Source organism: Rhincodon typus, chromosome 8 (assembly GCF_021869965.1).
Source record: "Rhincodon typus isolate 14 chromosome 8, sRhiTyp1.1, whole genome shotgun sequence".
Lineage (NCBI taxonomy): Eukaryota > Metazoa > Chordata > Chondrichthyes > Orectolobiformes > Rhincodontidae > Rhincodon > Rhincodon typus.
In genome coordinates this window covers 32,607,147-32,627,517 of record NC_063339.1, presented here as the reverse complement: position 1 = coordinate 32,627,517, position 20,371 = coordinate 32,607,147, and the positions used below count along the sequence as shown (strand labels likewise).

At 42.2% G+C, this 20,371-nt stretch overlaps 1 protein-coding gene across 3 annotated transcripts in view; it reads right to left on the bottom strand.

The window, feature by feature from the left end:
- LOC109932649 (kelch domain-containing protein 1) overlaps positions 1–20,371 on the bottom strand; it is a 99,159-nt gene that overhangs the window by 74,056 nt on the left and 4,732 nt on the right. The window contains exon 1 of one of the 3 annotated variants that reach the window (XM_048600336.1): positions 10,137–10,238. The exons of the other annotated variants lie outside the window; for them this stretch is intronic. Coding sequence (XP_048456293.1) covers positions 10,137–10,232 — 96 coding nt within the window. The 5' untranslated portion in view covers positions 10,233–10,238. Of the gene's footprint in view, positions 1–10,136; positions 10,239–20,371 lie in introns of those variants that run through there. 3 annotated transcript variants of the gene reach the window in all.

Genomic DNA, 20,371 nt, shown 5'->3' with positions numbered 1-20,371 from the left:
TATCTGGGCAAATGACATTGGGGCAGGTGAAAATCAACTAGCAATTCTCCTGATAGTTTGTGGACCTGCAGCCTTTTTTGTTATTAGGAGGCCAATTTTCCCTGAGACACCAGATACTAAAATCTTTCAGGAGTTGATGGATTTAGTCAAGGAATGTTACAACACCAAGCCTCCTCTACTTGAGACGCTATTTATTTTACTTGGCAATTTGAGAACAAGGGCGGTCTATTTCAGGATTTTTGACTAGATTAAGATAACTGGCAGAGGAACATGACTTTAGTTTAACCCTTAAGAATCACAGAATCCCGACAGTGTGGAAGCAAACCATTCAGCTCAGTGAGTCCACACCAACCCTCCAAAAAGCATCCCACACCTCTATCCTATCCCTGTAACCCTGCATTTACCAAGGCTAATCCACCTAGCCTACACATCCCTAGACACTATGGGAAATTTAGCCTAACCACATATCTTTGGACTATGGAAGGAAACCACAGCACACACAGGAGCTCCAAGCAGACATGGGGAGAATGTGCAAATTCCACACAGCCAGTCACCCGAGGGTGGAACTGAACCCAGGTCTCTGTCGCTGAGAGGCAGCAGTTCTAACCACTAAGCCACTGTGCTGCTCCCCTCTTAATGAGATGCTGAGAAAACATTTGGTATCTGGGATTAATTATATAAACATTCAAATACACCTGCAAGTTGAAGCCCAACTGGACTTCAAACAGGCACTACAACTGGTTTTATCACTGGAAAATGTGTCAAGTAGAGCACATGAGTTGCAGTGTATTCTGATGGAAGCAGACATCCTCGCCAATCTGATTGAGCTTGGGGAGCACCAACTGAGTGGAGGCAACCACATAGCCTCACTCGAGATATATCATGAACAGAGGAACTCCAGGTCGGCCCACAACAAAACCCAAGGACAAAGCAAGTCCATGCCGAACGGTTAAAATTTTCCTCAGGATCCCGACCAGCAAGCCATCATAGGTGCTGCTGGTATGTGCACTCGAAACAGCAAAAGAATCCCACTAGACCCAAATCGAGAAAGAGAACTCAATGGCCAGTATCCAGGAGAGTACACATCCTGAAAAGTCCACCTACATCTGGTTTGGAACAGTTAAATTGCTTAACAACATCAGAATCAGAACCAATCAAAATAAATATGTTTAAATGGTCACCCAGTTCTAATGGAGATTGATACCAGCACAGTTGTATCTGTGACTACACAACCAGTCGTTACCAAAATTCGCTCTGGACTCCAACCCTTAAGTTTTCCCAAGACTTCGGCTAGACTGGGAATCTATACTGGAGAACCTTTACAGATTAAGGGTAGAACTTCGGTTCCAGTCTCATACGATAAGCGGCTGGTTCAGTTACCGCTGATTGTAGTAAAAGGCTTGGGTCCAAGCTTGATGGGCTGAAATTGGTGAAGAAAGATTCCCCTACATAGGTGTTTTCCAGGTGATGGTGGTGGGAAGGAAAAAAAGATTCACCTAGACTGGCACAACATTTTTTTGTTTAGAAAATAGCTGCCTGAGTGAAGTCCTAATTAAATACCCAGATGCTTTTCAGGAAAATCTAGAGACTATAAAAGGTGCCACGCCCACTTCCCATGTCTACCAGGAAGCAATTCCACAATTTTGTAAGACCCACCCATTGCCATTTGCCTTACAGGCAGAAATCAGAAGGCTGGAAATTGAAGGAATTATCAAACCAGTTCAGCTTGCAAAATGTGGGGTTTTAAATAAACAGTAAACCGCTTCTCGCAGCTGGATAAATACCCAATCCCTCATATACAGGATTTATACACAAAGCTGGCAGGGGGCTGTCCTTCACAAAGCTGGACATGAGCAATGCATACTTGCAACTGTGGTTAGGTGAGCATTCCCAGAATTATGCTACAATAAATGCCCATAACGGTTTGTACCAATATATGAAACTGCCATCTGGGGTATTGTCAGCCTCAGCAATTTTTTCAGCAGATGACGGAAAATATTTTACAAGGTTTACCCCAGGTTGCCATTTATCTCAATGACGTGCTAGTAACAGGGAAGGCCAATAAGGAGCACCTAGGCAACTTTGACATAGTCCTTAAACATTCCATCTAGGCGGACGTATGGCTTAGAAGAGAAAAACGTGTGTTCCAGGCACTCCAAATGACCTACTTGGGCTACAGGGTCGACAAGACCAGGTCACACCTATTGGAAGGTAAAGTGAGGGCGATTAAAGGTGCACCAGCTCCCACGTCCATACCAAAGCTTAGGTCTTTCGTTGGGCTGATGAATTATTACAGAAAGTTTATACATAAAGTAGCCCCCATCCTGGCACCCTTGCATCAACTCTTAAAGGGTCAGCTTTAGAAATGGTCACATAATCAGGCCATAGCTTTGATAGCAGTGAAGAAACAAGCGAGATCTGGTATTGACATGCAATGCCCGCCCAATGGAGTGAAATGCCCAACAGTGTATGCATCCGGACTTTGTCTGATGCAGAGCGTAAATACACGCAGATAGAAGAGGAAGGTCTGGCATTCATATTTGGAGGCAGAACGTTCCCCCAAAATCTTTACGAATGTTAAATTTGTAATAACAGACCACAAACCTCTGCTAGCTCTCCTTTATGAGGACAGGGCAATGTCACTCATAGCTTCAGGCCAAATCCAGAGGTGGGCTCAAATACTAAGTGCATATAATTACAAGTTGGAACACCTTAGGTTGGCCAAGCAGCAGATGCAGATGCATTGAGCCGTCTCCTCCTGGCAGATACACAACCAACGCCACTGGAACAGTCCGTAACGCTTTCAAATTTTCTGGACATACTTCCAGTCACAGCTGACAGTATCAGACTTTGGATGCAGTAAGATCCGATCCTGGCAAAATTGAAACAGCTGGTAGTGATGGGGGAAACCAAAGGGCTGTTACAGCCAGAACTGAAACCTTTTTGGACCTGAAGAGACCAGATCACAGTACAGGACTGCACAGACTTTCACAGCGTTCAGCAGAAGTATATTCCAGTGATAAGGAAGAACTGTAGGAAAAGAGAGAGCCAGCCAGCCATGGATGTCTAAGGAAATAAAGGAACGTATCAAGTTGAAAAAAAAACACACACAAAAAAGCAAAGAGTAGTGGGAAACTAGTAGACTGGGAAATCTTTAAAGGCCAACAGAAAGCCACAAAAAAAGTTAAAAAGAAAAGTAAGATAGATTATGAGAGTAAACTAGCTCAGAATATAAAAACAGGCACCAAAAGTTTCTATAAATATGTAAATTGTAAAAGAGTGGCGAAGGTAAACATTGGTCCTTTAGAGGATGAGAAGGCCAATTTAATAACTGGGAATGAGGAAATAGCTGAGACATTAAACAGTTATTTCGTGTCGGTCTTCACAGTGGAAGACACAAATAACATGCTGAAAACTAATGGCAAGAAGGTTATAGCAGGTGAGGACTTAGAAACTATCATTATCACTAAGGAGGCAACGCTGGGCAAGATAATGGGGCTAAAGGCAGACAAGTCTCCTGGCCCTGATGAAATGCATCCCAGGGTACTAAAAGAGGTGATGGGGGAAATATAGCAAATGCACGAGTAATTATTTACCAAAATTCACTGGACTCTGGGGTGGTTCTCGCAGATTGGAAAACAGCCAATGTGACACCACTGTTTAAAAAAGGAAGTAGACAAAAAGCAGGTAACTATAGGCCAGTTAGCTTAACTTCGGTAGTGAGGAAAATGCTTGAATCTATCATTAGGAAGAAATAGCAAGACATCTGGATATAAATTCTCCCATTGGGAACACCCAGCATGGGTTCATGAAGGGTAGGTCATGTTTAACTAATTTGGTGGAATTCTTTGAGGATATTACTTGCATGGTGGACAATGGGGAACCTGTGGATGTGGTGTATCTGGATTTCCAGAAGGCATTTGACAAGGTGCCACACCAAAGACTGCTACATAAGATGAAGTTGCATGGTATTACAGGTAATGTATTGGCATGGATAGAGGATTGGTTGACCAGTAGAAAGCAAAGAGTAGGGGTAAATGGGTGTTTTTCTGGTTGGCGGTCAGTGGCTAGTGGAGTACCTCAGGGATCAGGATTGGGACCTCAATTGTTTACAATTTACATAGATGATTTGGAGTTGGGGACTAAGTGTGGGGTGTCAGAATTTGCAGATGACACTAAGGTGAGTGGTAGAGCAAAGTGTGCAGAAGACACTGAAAGTCTGCAGAGGCCTATAGATAGTCTAAGTGAGTGGGCAAAGGTCTGGCAGATGGAGTACAATGTTGATAACTGTGAGGTCATCCATTTTGGTAGGAATAACAGCAAAATGGACTATGTTTTAAATGGTAAAACATTGCAACATGCTGCTGTGCAGAGGGACTTGGGTGTCCTTGTGCATGAATCGCTAAAAGTAGGATTGCAGGTGCAGCAGGTGATTAAAAAGGCAAATGGAATTTTGTCTGCCATCGCTCGAGGGATGGAGTTTAAAAACAGGGAGGCTATGCTGCAGCTGTATAGGGTCCTGGTGAGGCCACACCTGGAGTACTGTGTCCAGTTTTGGTCTCCTTACTTCAGAAGAGATACACTAGCACTGGAGGGGGTGCAGAGGAGATTCACTCGGTTGATTCCAGAGTTGAGAGGGTTGGATTATGAGGAGAGACTGAGTAGGCTGGGATTATACTCATTGGAATTCAGAAGAATGAGGGGAGATCTTATAGAAACATATAAGATTATGAAGGGAATAGGTAAGGTGGAGGCAGGGAGGTCGTTTCCGCTAGCAGGTGAAACTAGGACTAGAGGGCACTGCCTCAAAATAAAGGGAAGCAGATGTTGGACTGAGGTCAGGTTGTGAATCTGTGGAATTCCCTGCCCAGTGAAGCGGTTGAAGCTACCTCGTTGAATGTTTTTAAGGCAAGGCTAGATAAATTTTTGAACAGTAAAGGAATTAAGGGTTATGGTGAGTGGGCGGGTAAGTGGAGCTGAGTCTCAAAAAGATCAGCCATGATCTTATTAAATGGTGGGGCAGGCTCGAGGGGCCAGATGGCCTACTCCTGCTCCTAGTTCTTATATTATGGGGAACAAGCATGATTTGTCCCGCGGAAAGGTCAGTGCCAGATACTGGCTGAAGTCACCCAGGGGTTCCAAAATGAAGATACTGGCGAGAGGTTATGTCTGGATGCAGACATAGCCACGTTGGTGGGACACGGCCCAGAGAGCCAACAAGGACAAAAATTACAGCCAGTAGCTCCCCTACATTCATGGGAATGCCTGGGTGAACAATGGACTTCGTTACACGTCGACTGTGCAGGTCCTTTCGTGGGCTCAATGTTCGTAGTCATTATGGACGCCCACTCAAAGTGCTGGAGTGCACAGAATTCATTCGTCAACATGGGGGCGATCACAAAACTATGTGCAGCTTTTGCAATACACGGACTCCCAGAAGTGTTGGTCACAGATAACAGGCCATCATTTACTAGCAGGGAATTACAGTATTTCCTAAAGTGGAATGGTATTCCACATATATGGTAGCCATCATCCAATGGTCTGGCAGAAAGAGCAGTCCAAACTTTGAAGGCAGGCTTGAAAAATCAGCCTAAAGCTTCACTGGACACCAAACTGTCCTGGTTCCTATTTGTTATAGGACCACCCTTCATGTAACTACAGGGATAGCTCTAAATTTGCTAATGAAGAGAAGACTCTGCATCAGGTTAAGTCTGATCTTCCCGGACTGGTTGGGGAGGAGGGGGGGGTGAAGAGACAGAGAAGGCAGCACATGCCAATGCTGGGCACAAGACTCTAAGTGAGAGAGATAGTTTACTTCAGGGGACCAAGTTTGGCGCAGTAACCAAGGGAACAGCCCTGCATGGGTAAGAGGCATGGTCAACAAGAGGCCAGGTCCAGTGACATAAAGAGTTCGGGTAGGTGCGACGGCCCTGAACATGCAGGTGGACCAAATGAAAGCTGCAAAGTTGCAACTGGTGTGGAAGCAAGACGTGCCCAGCTCCTTGAACCTTTCCAACGGTACCAGAACCTGTGGTTTCCCCCTCTCCAAGCGGTGAAAATGTCTCAAAATATGAGATGGACACAGTGGATGTCGTCGCCTTGACAGCTTTGCCACCTGAACAGAATTAATTTCTTCGGAGATGCTCTGGGTGCAAGAGGCAAGCTACTGTGTGTTACACGCCACCCATATCAGAGGTGGAGTTGGAGGAACCTGACCTGGTGCTAAGATGCCCCAGAGGAGCTACAAAATAAAAAAGAAGCGGTCTATGTCCTCGGACTCAGAGGGGGGAGGAATGTCGTGATCATCATGAGGTCAGTCAGGTGGACCTCATCGAATGAGTTCCCTGACTGGACCAGATTAACAGGCCCAATCAGGGAGCCCTGGTTGACAGATATAAACAGAAGTGTTAGATATCCTGTTCACTCAGAGTTGGCTCCGAGGGAGCTGGATCAGTATCAAGGACTCTCCATCTGTAAATAAAGGGTGACTTGGCGACAGATTATCAGCTTCTGCGATTATTTCCAGAGGAACCTATACAGAGGGTTAATAGACACATTTGCAATGCAGGAAGTCTCTGACAAAAACATAATAATTTTCCTGAAATTTCAAAAGTTCTAGGAATCCTCAAATTTTCCCAAAAGCTATGTTTTCCCACTCAAAGATATCTTACACATGTGGGACTTTAAGTTTTAAAATTTTCTTTATGGATATTATTTTGCGCTATTCAGAAAGAATTAAAAATAATATTTTGATATATAGTACATAGATATACGATATTCTATTAAATTTGGTATTACATCTTTTGGCAATTTTTTTCATGTAACACTTTACTCATCCACTCAAAATGCATTGTTTAGTTCCTGTTAATAAAATTGGTATAAAGACTCAGTTAATTTTTTTTCCAAGGAGAACTCCTTCTCCTTGAGTGGGGAAGCATATATTTAGGTTCAGCAAGGACAATCAGATGCTTAATGAATGCATATATTGCAGATCCACAAGACTGCTCTGTATCCAGAAGATTACTTTCTAAAACCTGGACAATATTGAAACGTTGGCAATCCTATGCCAACATAGTCCATCTTGTCTCTGACTTTTATTTTACCTGTCACAAAGCTGTTCAATAATTCAATGTTTTGAATAAATGCTAACACATCCATTCAACTTTATTGTGGTGATTAAATCACTACTTTTATTTTCAGATTTTCTGAAATATTGTTAACAATGATACAAAAATTTTATTTCTACAAAATAGAAAGAACTGCAGATGCTGAAAATCTGCAACTGAAACAGGAAACGCTGGTCTGTGAACAGAAACAGAGAGTTAACATTTCAAACTGATGACCTTCTGATGAGAGGTCACTGACCTAAAATGCTAGCTCTGTTGCACGCCATGAGCAGTTGGATCTTGTGGCATGCAACTCATCAAGACATCATCAGCAATGCCCACTCCGAATGCTACTTTGAAAGTTCAAACCAATATGAATCTGTCTTCTACCACCTAGTTCTAATGCAATAAGCCATACACAAAGCAGTCTTTCATCGAGGGGCTCAGCAAAAATAATGGTTGGCATGGTTCTGCCATAAACAGGAAATGCACTCCTATCATCTCTTTGCCACTCTGCTTCCAGAAAGCATTCGACAAGTTACCTCACAAAAGGTAAAATCATAAGAGCCCATAGTGTTGGAGGTACTATATTGGCATGGATAGAGAATTGCATCATAGGCAGGAAAGAACAAGGCAGGGATAAGTGGTTCTGTTTCAGGTTAGTGACCCATGCTTAGTGGAGGTCCACAGGAATCAGTGCTGGGACCACAATTATTTATAATATACTAATGACTTGGAGGGAAGCAAATATTCTGAAGCCAAATTAGCTGATGACAAGAATATGTGGAAAGGCAGGGTGCAAGAGGGATAAAAGTACTTTTCAGAGAGATATTGATAGATTAAAAAAGTTGGCAAAAATTCAGGAAATGGAATATAATACAGGAAAATGCAAAATTGTTCACTTTGGAAGGGAAAACAAAAGCACAGAGTATTATTTAAATGGATAAAAACTGCATAAAGATGCAACACACAGGCACTTTGGGGTATTTGCACACAGGTTCAACAGGTATTCAGAAAGACTCATGAAAAGTTGGTCCTATTTCAACGTGGTTGGAATATAAAATTAGGGAAGTCTTACTGCTACTTATACAAAGAGCAGGTGAAACCACAGCTGGAGTACTGTGACCAGTCTTGGTTCCCTTATTTAAGGAAAGATATTTCATTACAGACAATTCAGAGAAGGTTCACTGGATTGATCCCCAATATGAAGGGCCTGTCTTGTAAGCAAAGGTTATACAGGTTGGGACTCTACTCATTGGAATTTAGAAGAATGGAGGTAATCTCATGGAGGCATACACAATTCTTAAGAGGCTTGACAGTGGAAATGCAGACATGATGTCTCCCCTCATGGGACAGTCAAGGTTCACAGGCATAGTGTCAGGATAAAGGAAGGACCAAACTTAAGACTAAGATGAAGAGGAATTTCTTCTCTCAGAGAGAAGAAATGTCTTTGGAACTCCTTAGCACAGATAGCTGTGGGGTACAGTCCTTGCGTATATTTAAGATAGATAGATTCTTGATCAGTTGGGGAATCAACGGTGAAGGGGTTAGGGCAGGAAAATGGACATGAAGAATTGTCAGTCCAGCCATGATCCTACTGAATAGCTCAAGGGATTAGTTTTGAATGGCATTGTGGTTGGCACAGACATGCTGGACCAAAGGGCCTGTTCCTGTGTTGTACTCTGAGGAGCCAAAAGGCCTACTTCTGTTCCTATTCCTTATGGTCTTATGGTTATGCTTATGAGTGGCTTTAAGCTTAGATGACTTTCTTTAGGCTGGGCAAGGACAATCAGATATGCAATGAGACATATATTGCAGGTCCACACAGCTACTCTGGAAGGTTGGCAACCCTATTGCCAATAGTTAAAATAAAAATCAGAGACAAGATAGACTGTTAAGTAACAAAATGTCTGATTAAATTTAGAATAAATGATACCTTTATTCAAACATAAGTGGTTACAAGAATAAACATTCAAATTTTTATAGTGATAACTGTCTTTTACTTTCAGATCCTCTGGAAAGTTGTCAAAAACCTATAAAAGTGTAATTTCAGCAGTATGTTCACTTCTATCAGAGGACCATCTAATAATGCACTAGTTGTAAAGCACTTGGATATGTCGTGAGGCTGTGAAAGGTGCTATGTTAATAAGTGCTCTTTTACTGCTCAATTACTGATATCTAATAACTGCATGTATCATCAGTTGCTAAATTTACATGAAACAAAATCTTTGGTATTTACATTACTCTGCAATGCCATTGTAACAACTGGCCTTTCATGACATCACAAAGAGACTCAACTGCTTTAACTATTTCAACAGCCTGAACATTTTTAAACACACCAAAATCTATTTTTCTAATTCAATATTATACCATTTATCCTTCAAGATATTTGGTATTTACAAGTGACACAAGTAATAAGATACTGAATGAACTGAATTTACAATTTCTCATCACATATACTAATTAAACTATTGCCTAAATGATCCCGAGATGAAAGTTGCTTATAGATTTTTTTTTCCGTCTTTTTACTTATCACTCCCAACCAGCAGATCAACCTACTGCCGAACACTTATTCAATCTAGCAGAGGTCTGCAGGTGGCTCACAATCTGCTATGCCTCATTTAATAATTTGCCCAACATAACGACTGAAAACAGAAATTTGAAGTAGGATCGGATTGCGGCATCACCCATTTCCCAAATTCGGGGACCTCGATCAAATAACACACGATAGTTGTTAGTTTCATTCCTCCTAACCGCAGATGGTTCAAAAGAAAATTCATGTATCATAATAGAAGCTGCACGTGGCAATTTCAGGATTTTGTCATATGTAACCCGACAACCCCGATTTTAAGGTGACAAGTCTGACTAACTGCAAGAATGTTTTATCTCGTATTAGACAGTATTGAAATAAAAGATGCAAATGAATCTGAAAGAATAATCGTAAACTGCTGGCTGAAACGCACATTGAACAGTCCCGCGCTTTCTCAAGGCGTAAATACTGCTTTATTGGATCAGTAAAATAGCACTTACCACGTAGCCACCCCACACATAAAGAAATCCGTTGTTAAAAACTGCGTGGTGGTGGTTTTCTTGTATTCTACGAGACCAATACTGGGATTCCGCCATTTTCGCTCGAGCCAACCACCCGGCGTCGCCTTTTCTCCTTGTCCCACTCTCGACGCCTAGCTCCCTCAAACCACCTCCCAATCACATGCGGCTACCACTCAGTGCAACGCCTAGCCAATCAACGTCCTCAGCCCGTTCCCTTTCAGCATCCAAGCCAATCAGGCATCGGCAACCCAGTCCCTCGCGGGGCGTCACTGCGGGTGACGCGAGCCTGCACGCGCTGCCCTGGTAACCGTTGGAATTTGAAATTATTAGGCGTAGCGTGTGTTCGTTAGTACGGGGCGATCGGCTTCTTCAGCCCTTTATCACCACCCCAACCCACTCATACACACACCTTCATGATGTGTAGGTGCCCGTGTTGGAGTGGGGTGGGCAAGGTCAGAAGTCGCACTAGACCAAGGTTATAGTCCAACAGGTTTATTTGAAATCACAAACTTTCATAGCGTTGCCCCTTGGCCAGGTGAAGTCTGACTAAGGGGCAACGCCTAGAAAGCTTCTGATTTCAAACATTCTTTCATGGTACACTTTCAGTTTCAAAAAGTCTACTCTAAAATTAATGGCTGTGGAAGGGAAAGAGGAGAAAACAACCAACCAAACATCACCCAAGCCCCCTCTATTAGAAAATGCACAGCAATTTTGGCTGGCAACAGAATGAAGGATCAGATTTTGATGTCCAGGTTCGCGCACTAACTCCTTTTCATACGCAAGACCAGACTGCCACTTAGGTGTTGAGGTACACAAGGGCCACAATCATCCAATGTCCTAAAACTCAATATAAATTATCCCTTTTAGAGAAAGAAAATTGAAAGAGGTAGTCCTTGTCAATTTTTCGTAACCTTCCTGTCAAAAGCAATCTCCTGCCATATCAAGCTCCAACATTATTGCCTTTAAGGTTTTGGAGTAGATCTGTAGCTCGGGTTGTGGGTGTTGAGGTTAGTTGGCTCGCCGAGCTGGTTTGTTGTTTTGCAGACGTTTCGTTACCATGCTTGGTAACATCCTCAGTGCAGCCTCCGATGAAGCGTCGGTGTGTTTTCCCACCTGGTTTTTAAACTCTGGGGTCCATTGATATGGATTGCCTCACTTCTGGTTTTCCTTCATGGTGGAATGTATTTGGGGTCGAGTTCAATGTGTTTATTAATAGCATGTTTCATGGAGTGCCACGCTTCCAGGAATTCTCGTGCTTGTCTCCGTCTAGCCTGTCCCAGGATCTTGGTGTTGTTCCAGTCGAAGTCGTGGTTCTCCTTGTCCATGTGGATTGAGATGAGTGAGTATTGGTCGAGTCGTTTTGTAGCCAGTTGGTGTTCATGTATTCTTGTTGTTAGTTTCCTTCCTGTTTGTCCGATGTAGTGTTTCTCTGAGTCTCTACAGGGGATTTTGTAGATGACACTGGTCCTGTCCATGGCGGGGAGTGGGTCTTTAGTTCGGGTGAGCAGTTGTCATAGGGTTGACGTGGGCTTGTGTGCCACTCTGATGCCCAGTGGTCGTAGGAGTCTTGTGGTGAGTTCCAACACGTTCCTGATGTAGGGTAGTGTGATGAGTGTGTCGGGGTGTGTAGAATCTTTCTGATGCTGTTCGTGTAGGCATCTTCTGACCCAGTTCTTTGGATATCTATTATCCTTGAACACGTGGAAGAGGTATTCTTCTTCCTCTTGGCGTGGTACTACCTCTTCCAAGTGCTCAAGGATAATGGAATGGAATGGCTGGGACTTTTTTCACTGGAGCGGAGGAGGTTGAGGGGTGACCTTTTTGAGGTTTATAAAATCATGAGGGACATAGACATGGTGAATGACAAGAGTCTTTTCCCTAGGGTAGAGGAGCTCAAAACTAGGGGGCATATTTTTAAGCTAAGAGGAGAAAGATTTAAAAAAGACATGAGGGGCAACTTTTTTTTAGCATAGAGTGGTTCACGTCTGAAATGAACTGTCAGAAAAAGTGGTGAATGCAGGTTGAAAAGACATTTAGATAAGTTCATGAATAGGAAAAGTTTGCAGAGATATGGACGAAGTGCAGGCAGGTGGAATTGATTTAGTTTGGGAACATGGTCAGGTTGGACTGCTTGGTCCAAAGGGTCTGTTTCCATGCTGTATGACTCAATAACCCTGCTGTGCAGACCCCACATGATTTTGCAAATTCCTATACAACTTCCTCTTTGCCTTCTCCTTTACATTGAAAACAGTCACAACCTCTCCAATCCGTCTTCATAACCTAAGTTTGTCTTTCCTAGAACCATTCTCGCAAACTTATTTTGCATACTGTTCGATGAATTCACATCCTTCCAGAGGTTTGGCACCCAGAACTGTGCACAATACTTCAAGTGAAGACTAACTAGTGTCTTATACAAGTTCAGCAGGACTTCCTTGCTCTTGTACTCTATGTTTTCGTCTAAGAAACTATCTAGTTTATTAACTGTTCCATCCATCTATCCTGCCATTTTTAATAACATATTTATATATACACCTGCATGTCTCTGTTCCTCCACGCCCTTTAGAATAGTATCCTGTATTTATATTGTCTCTCCATGTTCTTTCAAGATGCACAACAGCATCTTCCAAATTGCAATATCTATACCCAAGACAGAGAGAAAAAAAAACAGCAACAGATAATTAAAAAAAGAGATAAAGGGACAACAGAAAACTAAAATACATGGCTTTCAAAGATGCAAAAAAAAAACATAAATCCTGCTGAATGGGAAAGGTACAAAGACCAGCAAAGACCACAAAGCAGTTCATAAGAGTTACGAAAAGGGAGTATGAAAAGAAACTTGCCAAGGATATCAAAGTCAATAAGAAATGTTATATTTACATAAAAAGGGAAAGCAGGTGGTTAGGAGCAAGGTTGGTCCACTGAAGTCTGAAGGTGTGGATATTGTCAACGACTATAAGGGAATTGCAGGTATTTACAGTGGAAAGGGAAGATAATTTCCTCAGGACTTCCAACATGTTAATGGTGGATCAGGGACGGTGACTGAATAAAATTAACAGAAGTAAAACATCAGTGATGAGGAAATGAATGAAATTAAAGACAACAACAAATCCCAGGACCTGACAGGAAGTAGGGGAGCACATTTTAGATGCCCTAATTATAATCTTTCAGAGTTTCCTAAATACAGGTGAAGGAGTAAAAGCAGGGAACTACAGACCTGTGGTGAGGAAACTGATGGAGTCTACAATCAAGGATAAGGTAACCGATCACCTCGAAAATTCTCAATTATTCAGAGAGAGCCACCTTGGATTCATGACAGTTAGATCATGCCAAACAGACCTCAGTGAATTTTTGAAGAGATGACTAAAGTAAGTGAACAAGGGAATCTTTATGGATGTTGTTTATATGGACTTTCCAGAAGTCATTTGATACAATTCCAATTAAGAGATTGATACCTTTGGCAGAAGCCCACAGAATTGAGGGCAAATTGCTGGCATGTCTGGGAAACTGGTTGAGTGGCAGGCAACAGAAAGCATGGAGAATGGATAGGTACTCAAATTGGCAGAGTGTGATCAGCAGTGTCCCATAAGTATCTGAGTTAGGGCCTCAATTATTCACATTATTTTTTTAACAAATTTGATAATAAAATGAAGTCATGTGTCCAAATTTGCTGATGACAGAAAGTTAGGCAGCAGTCTAGACAGTGTAGATGATAGCATAAATGAGTACTTTGCATCAGTAATCACCAAGGAGAAGGATATGGAGGATAGTGAGATTTGTGTGGAGCATGCTAATATGCTAGGGCATTTTGGGATCAAGAAAGAAGTGCTGTTGGGTCTCTTGAAGAGCATTAAGGTGGATAGGTCCCCAAAGCCCAATGGTATCTATCCCAGGTTATTGAGAGTGGCAAGAGAGGGCCTTGACCAAGATCTTTTTATCCTCATTAGCCACTGGAGAGGTCCCGGAGGACTGGTGAGTAGCTAATGTTGTTCCTCTATTCAAGAAGAGAAATAGGGATAATCCAGGAAACTATAGACCAGTGAGTCTCACATCGGTGGTTGAGAAGTTATTGGAGAGAATTCTTAGGGATAGGATTTATGCGCATTTGGAAAAGTATGGCCTAACTAAGGATGGTCAGCATGGCTTTGTGCAGGGAAGGTCATGTCTTACTAACTTGATTGAATTTTGAGGAGGTGACAAAGGTGATCAATGAGGGTGGAGTGGTGGATGTTGTCTACACGGATTTTAGTAAGGCTTTCGACAAGGTCCCTCATGGTAGGCTCATCCAGAAGATTAAGATGCTTGGGATCCACAGTGACTTGGCCATGTGGAATACAGAATTGGCTTGCCCATAGAAGGCAGAGGGTGGTGATGGAAGGGTGCTGTCCAGGCTGGAAGTTCATGATTAGTGGTGTTCCACAGGGATCCGTAGTGGGACCTCTGCTGTTTGTGGTGGGTTAGTAAGTTTGCAGACAATACAAAGATCAGTGGAGTTGTGGATAATATAGAAGGTTGTCAAAGGGTACAGCGGGATTTAGATCAGTTGCAGATATGGGTGGAGAAACGGCAGATGGAGTTTAATCTGTATAAGTGTGAGGTGCTGCACTTTGGGAGATAAATATTAAGGAAAGGAATACAGTTAGTGGCAGAACCTTGAACAATATTGATGTACAGTGGGATCTTGCAGTTCAAGTCCATAGCTCCATGAAAGTGGCCACGCAAGTAGATGGTAAAGAAGGCGTATGGCATGCTTACCTTTATTGGTCAGGGAATTGAGTACAAGAGTCAGGATGTCATGTTGAAGCTTTAAAAGACTTTCGTTAGGCCACACTTGGAGTACTATGTTCAATTCTGGTTGCCACATTATATGAAGGATGTAGAGGCTTTGGAGAAAATGCAGGAGAGGTTTACTAGAATGCTGCCTGGATTAGAGGGTATGAGTGATAAAGAGAGGTTAAAAACCTCAGGTTGCTTTCTCTGGAGCAGCAGAGAAGTCTATAAAATTAATGAGATAACAAGGTGTAGAGCTGGATGAACACAGCAGGCCAAGCAGCATCAGAGGGGCAGGAAAGCTGACGTCTCGGGTCTAGACCAGGGCTATGGCTGTGTGCAGGAACATAGGATTAGAAAGGGGCATCTGGGTGTCTTTAGGTCAGCATGGATAAGATTGGATGAATGGGCCCCTTCTGTGCTGTATCATTTCAAAATAGTGAATGGGGATAAGGGGTTCTTTTTCAGGTCAGTGACCCATGACCAGGAGGGTTCCACACGGATCAATGCTGGATAGCTACTGTTTGCAATGACTTGGAAGGACGAAGTGAATGTGCTGTAGTCAGATTTGCAGGCACAAATATAAGTGGCAAGGCAGTTTAGGGGAGAGATACAAACAGTTTACAGAGAGATGTTGATAGGTTAAGTAAGTGGGCAAAATGTTGGCAAATAGAGTATAATGTGTGAGAAAATGCGAAGATGTTCGTCTTGGAAGAGAGAACAAAAGAACAGTGTAAAAACCACAGAACGCCTCTACATCTAGACCCATTCCCCATATCTCTATCACCAACTCGGGCAGCGAGTTCCAGACACCCACCACTCTGTGTTAGAAAAGATTTTCCTCACATTCCCTCTAATCCTTCTGCCACTTAGCTGGAATATATGACCCTGGGTTTTTGAACTCTCTGCAAAGGAAAACAGGTTCCTCCTGTCTGCTCTATCTCTACCCCTCACATACGTCAATGTATACATCAATCATGTTACCCTTCAGCCTTCTCTGTTCCAAGTAAAACAACCTCAACCTCTTCAATTCTCCAACCCCGACAACATTCTAGTAAACCTTTTCTGCACTCTCTCCAGAGCAATTACATCCTTCCTGTAATGCAGTGACCAGAACTGCACATAATATTCCAGTTGTGGACTCACCAATGTCTTATACAGTTTCATCGAAATATTCCTACTTTTGTATTCTATGTCTCTGCAATGAAGGAGAGCATTCCATATGCCTTCTTTACAAACTTATTTACCTGTACTGCTACCTTTAAGGATCTATGCAATTGCACATTAAGATCTCCACTGCATCTACCCCTCTCAGTATATTTCCCTTTATTATGTATTATCTTTTAACGTTAGATCCCCTTAAATGCATTACCTCACACTCAAGAGTTGAACTCCATTTCCCACCTTCCTGCCCACCCCACCAGCCCACTCTTATCATTTTGGAGCTTAAGCTATCCTCTACACTGTTCACTACACAGCCAATTTTTGTGTCATCTGAAAATTTGCTAATTGTGCCCCCCATATTCTATTCAAGTCCAAATTGTTAATGTATAAAGCAAAGAGCAGGGATCCCAACACCATTTGAAACAGCTTTCCATTCACAGGTGCAGCCATCTACCATTATCCTTTGTTTCCTGCTACTAAACTAACTTTGGAACCAATTCGGCACATTACCCTATATCCTGTAAACTTTTACTTTTTTGACCAGTCATGTGGGGCCATGTCAAATGTGATACTAAAATCCATGTAGACAACATCCAATGCACTACCTTCATTGATCCTCCTTGTCACTTCAAACTTGTAAGGCATATCTTGCCCTTAACAAAGCCACGCTGACTACCCCTGACTCGACCTTGCCTTTCTAAGTGACAGTTTATTCGGTCTCTCAGGACTGATTATTACAATTTGCCCAAACTAAGATTAACTGACCTGAAATTATTTGGCATTTCCTTTGTTCTCTTGTTAAACTACAGAACCACATTTGCATTCTTCCAGTACCTCACCTGTGTTTGGTGAACATTGGAAATTAATCTTCAGAGCATCTGCTATTTTCTCCCTGACCTCCTTCAACATCCTAGAGAACAACCCATCTGGCCCTCGCAACTTACCACAGAATCACACAGTGCCAAATAAGCCCTTTGGCCTAACAACTCTGCACCGAGTCAGCAGAAACACCTGACCTTCAAACATTTACCAGCACTTTGCCCATAGCTTGAATGTTATGACGTGCCAAGTGGTTATCCAGGTTTTTTTTTTAAAAAGGATGTGAAGCAACCTGCCTCTACCACCCTCCCAGGCAATGCATTCCAGACTGTCACCCTCTGGATGTAAAAGGTTTTCCTCACATCTCCCCCAAACCTCCTGCCCCTCAACTTGAATCTGTGTTCCTTTTTGACAGAACCTTCAATCAAGGGGAACAGCTGCTCCTTATCCACTGTCCAGACCCGTCATTATCTTGTACACCTCAATCAGATTGCCCCTCAGTCTTCTCTGCTCCAGCAAAAACAACTTAACGCCATCCAACCTTTACTCATAACTTAAATTTTCAATCCCAGACGGCATCCTGGTGAATCTCCATTGCACCCCTCCAGTGCAATCACATCCTTTCTGGAAGTGGCAACTGGAACTTCACACAGTACTCTAGCTGTGGTCTCACCAAATTTCTGTACCACTCCAACATGACTTCCTTGCTTTTGTAATCTATGCCTCAATTGATAAAAGTAAGTGTCCCACTTTCAAGTATTTCAACTTCTTTAACACTTCCTCTTTTGTTATGATTATTTTGTCCAATATTTCACATTGCTCCTCTTGGATTAGTTTATACACATCATTCCTTTCCTTTGTGAATATGGAGACACAAAAGTTCATTTAAAATTCTTCCCATAACCTCTGCATCTTCACACACAAGTTCCCTTCCTCATCTCTTATAGGTCCCACTTTTTCCTTAACTACCCTTTTGCTCTTTATATACTAACAAAACATCTTTGGGGTTTCCTTTATCTTGCTTACTCATAATTTTTTTCCTGGTCTCTCTTTGATTTCCTTATTTTTTTTTACTTGATCCATGTACTTTCTATATTGCTCTAGGCTATCTGCAGTGTGACTATCGTGAGCTTTCTTATCTGTTTAATCTTCCCGTATGTTTTTCTAGGCAACCAATGGAGGGTGGGGTATGTGGGGGGAAAAGTCTAGATTTGGCAGTATTATTCTTATTTTTAAAGGGGACATATCTGCTCCGTGCCCTAAAGATCTCACCTTTTAGTACCTCCCACTGGTTTACCACTTATTTATCCTGAGCCAAGTCTCTATCCACATCAATATACTACCTCCAACACCATTGGTTCTCCTCTTATGATGTAACTTTTGTGAGGTACCTGCTGAACACCTTCTGGAAGTCCAATACAACACTTCTACTGGTTGCCCTTTACCCACTCTGGTTGAGTCTTCCTCAAATTAAAGTCAAACACAATTTCCCTTTCATGAAGCTGTGTTGACTCTGCTTGATTAGATTATAATTTCAGAATATTCTGTTATTACTTCCTTAATAATTGATTGCAGTGCTTTTCCAACCATAGACGTTTGGCTAATCAGGCTGTACTTATCCACTTATTGCCTCCCTCTCTTTTTAAATAGGGGAGTCCTTAGCAGTTTTACAATCCTCCAGTACTTCTCCAGAATCCAATGACTTTTGGAAAAATTACAACCAATGCATCCATTAGCTCTGCAGCCCGTGATAGGATTGGGGTTAGGATCTTTTAGGATCCTCTGATGCAAGCCATCAGTGCCAGGCACTTATCTGGCTTTAGCCCCCTTATTTTCTCTAATACTACTTCTTTAGTGATGGTGACAGTATGTACATTCTCCCCTGTATTCTTTAGTATTGACAGAATGTTAGAAGTATCTTCCACTATAAAGACTAATGCAAAATGTCTGTTTAACTCCTCTGACATTCCTTTGTGGGCCAAAACCAGAGAACAAAGACAATGGCTTCAGTACACCCATTTATTTGGTTGGAGGAAATTTCTGCTCATCCAGTACTGAATGTCAGATAAGCAAATTAGAGACAGTGGAGGAGCTAAGAGAAGTGGTGAGGTAGAGATGAGTGTTATCAGCATACATGTGGAACTTGATATATTCTGGGATGATGTTGCCAAGGGACAAATGTACATGACAAATAGAAGATGATCAGGATAGATCCTTGAGTGGCTAGGCAAATCCCAGGTTCAATCTTGGTATGTGCTCAATTAGCTGATCTCAACCAATATGCTAGTGGGTACATTACTGTTGGCATCAGGGCCCTGAACTAGGAAGGAAAAGAATGGCAATTATTTGTAGTTGTGATATCTGTAGGATTACCCCGTTGGAAGAAATAAAATATTTGACTGTGATTCTCAGGTTCACACAATCTCCCATGCAAAGAATGGATATCCTTCAAGATTTTGGAAGACTGTTCGAACCTATGGAACTACTGCTGTCTGGAGAGGGCACAGGAAGAAAGTAAGCAAGGCAAAAGAGAAAAAAGGGTGTAAAGTATAGAATTTGAAGTGAGGATAGTAGTTAATAACAGAAACAAGCGAAACATGCTGAAAGGAGAAATTGGAGCCGCTGGAAAACGTTATGCTTCGGTAAAAGTAAGTCAGCATGAATATATGGAACAGAGGAATTGTCAAACAAAAGTATCCAGTATTCTAAACTTCATAATAAGGTTATACTGAACTAATACAGGACACTGGTTAGACTTCACCTGAAGGACTGTGTATAGGTTTGGGCACCACACTACAGGAAAGAAGTGAATGTATTGGACAGAAAAAGGTTATGAGAATTGTTCCAGGGATGAGAAACTTCAGTTATGAGGATAGACTGGAGATGTTGGACCTATTTTCCCTTGAAGTGAAACAGGCTACAGGAAAGAATTGATAGAAGTTTTCAAAATCATGAGGGTTCTGCACAGAGTAGACTGGAAGAAACTCCTTGCTCAAAAGGATTGACAACTAGATGGCAAGCTTTAGTGTTTTGCAAAAAACGCAAAGTAAGAGAAAATGTTTTCACATAGCGAGTGGTTTGGGTTTGGAAATGTGATGGAAGCAGGTTCAATTGAAGCATCCAAGAGGCCATTTGGTAACTGTGTAAATGGATGCAATTTGCAGGGTCATGGGAAAAGGCAGGAGTTTAATTCTAAGCCAAAGTACTCAGAAAGCCAGTGCTGACACAATGGACTAAATGGACTCCTTTTGCATTGTAACAATTCTGTGATTCTGTGAAATTTACATGAGTTTACTTGAAAAAATGATGGCTAACAAGAGACTTTCTTTGGATGCCACATACTTAGTGAAGACAGGGTAGAAAACTCCACAGAAAAACTGAGACAAGGTGCAGGGCTGGATGAACACAGCAGGACAAGCAGCATCTCTGCTCCTATGATGCTGCTTGTCCTGCTGTGTTCATCC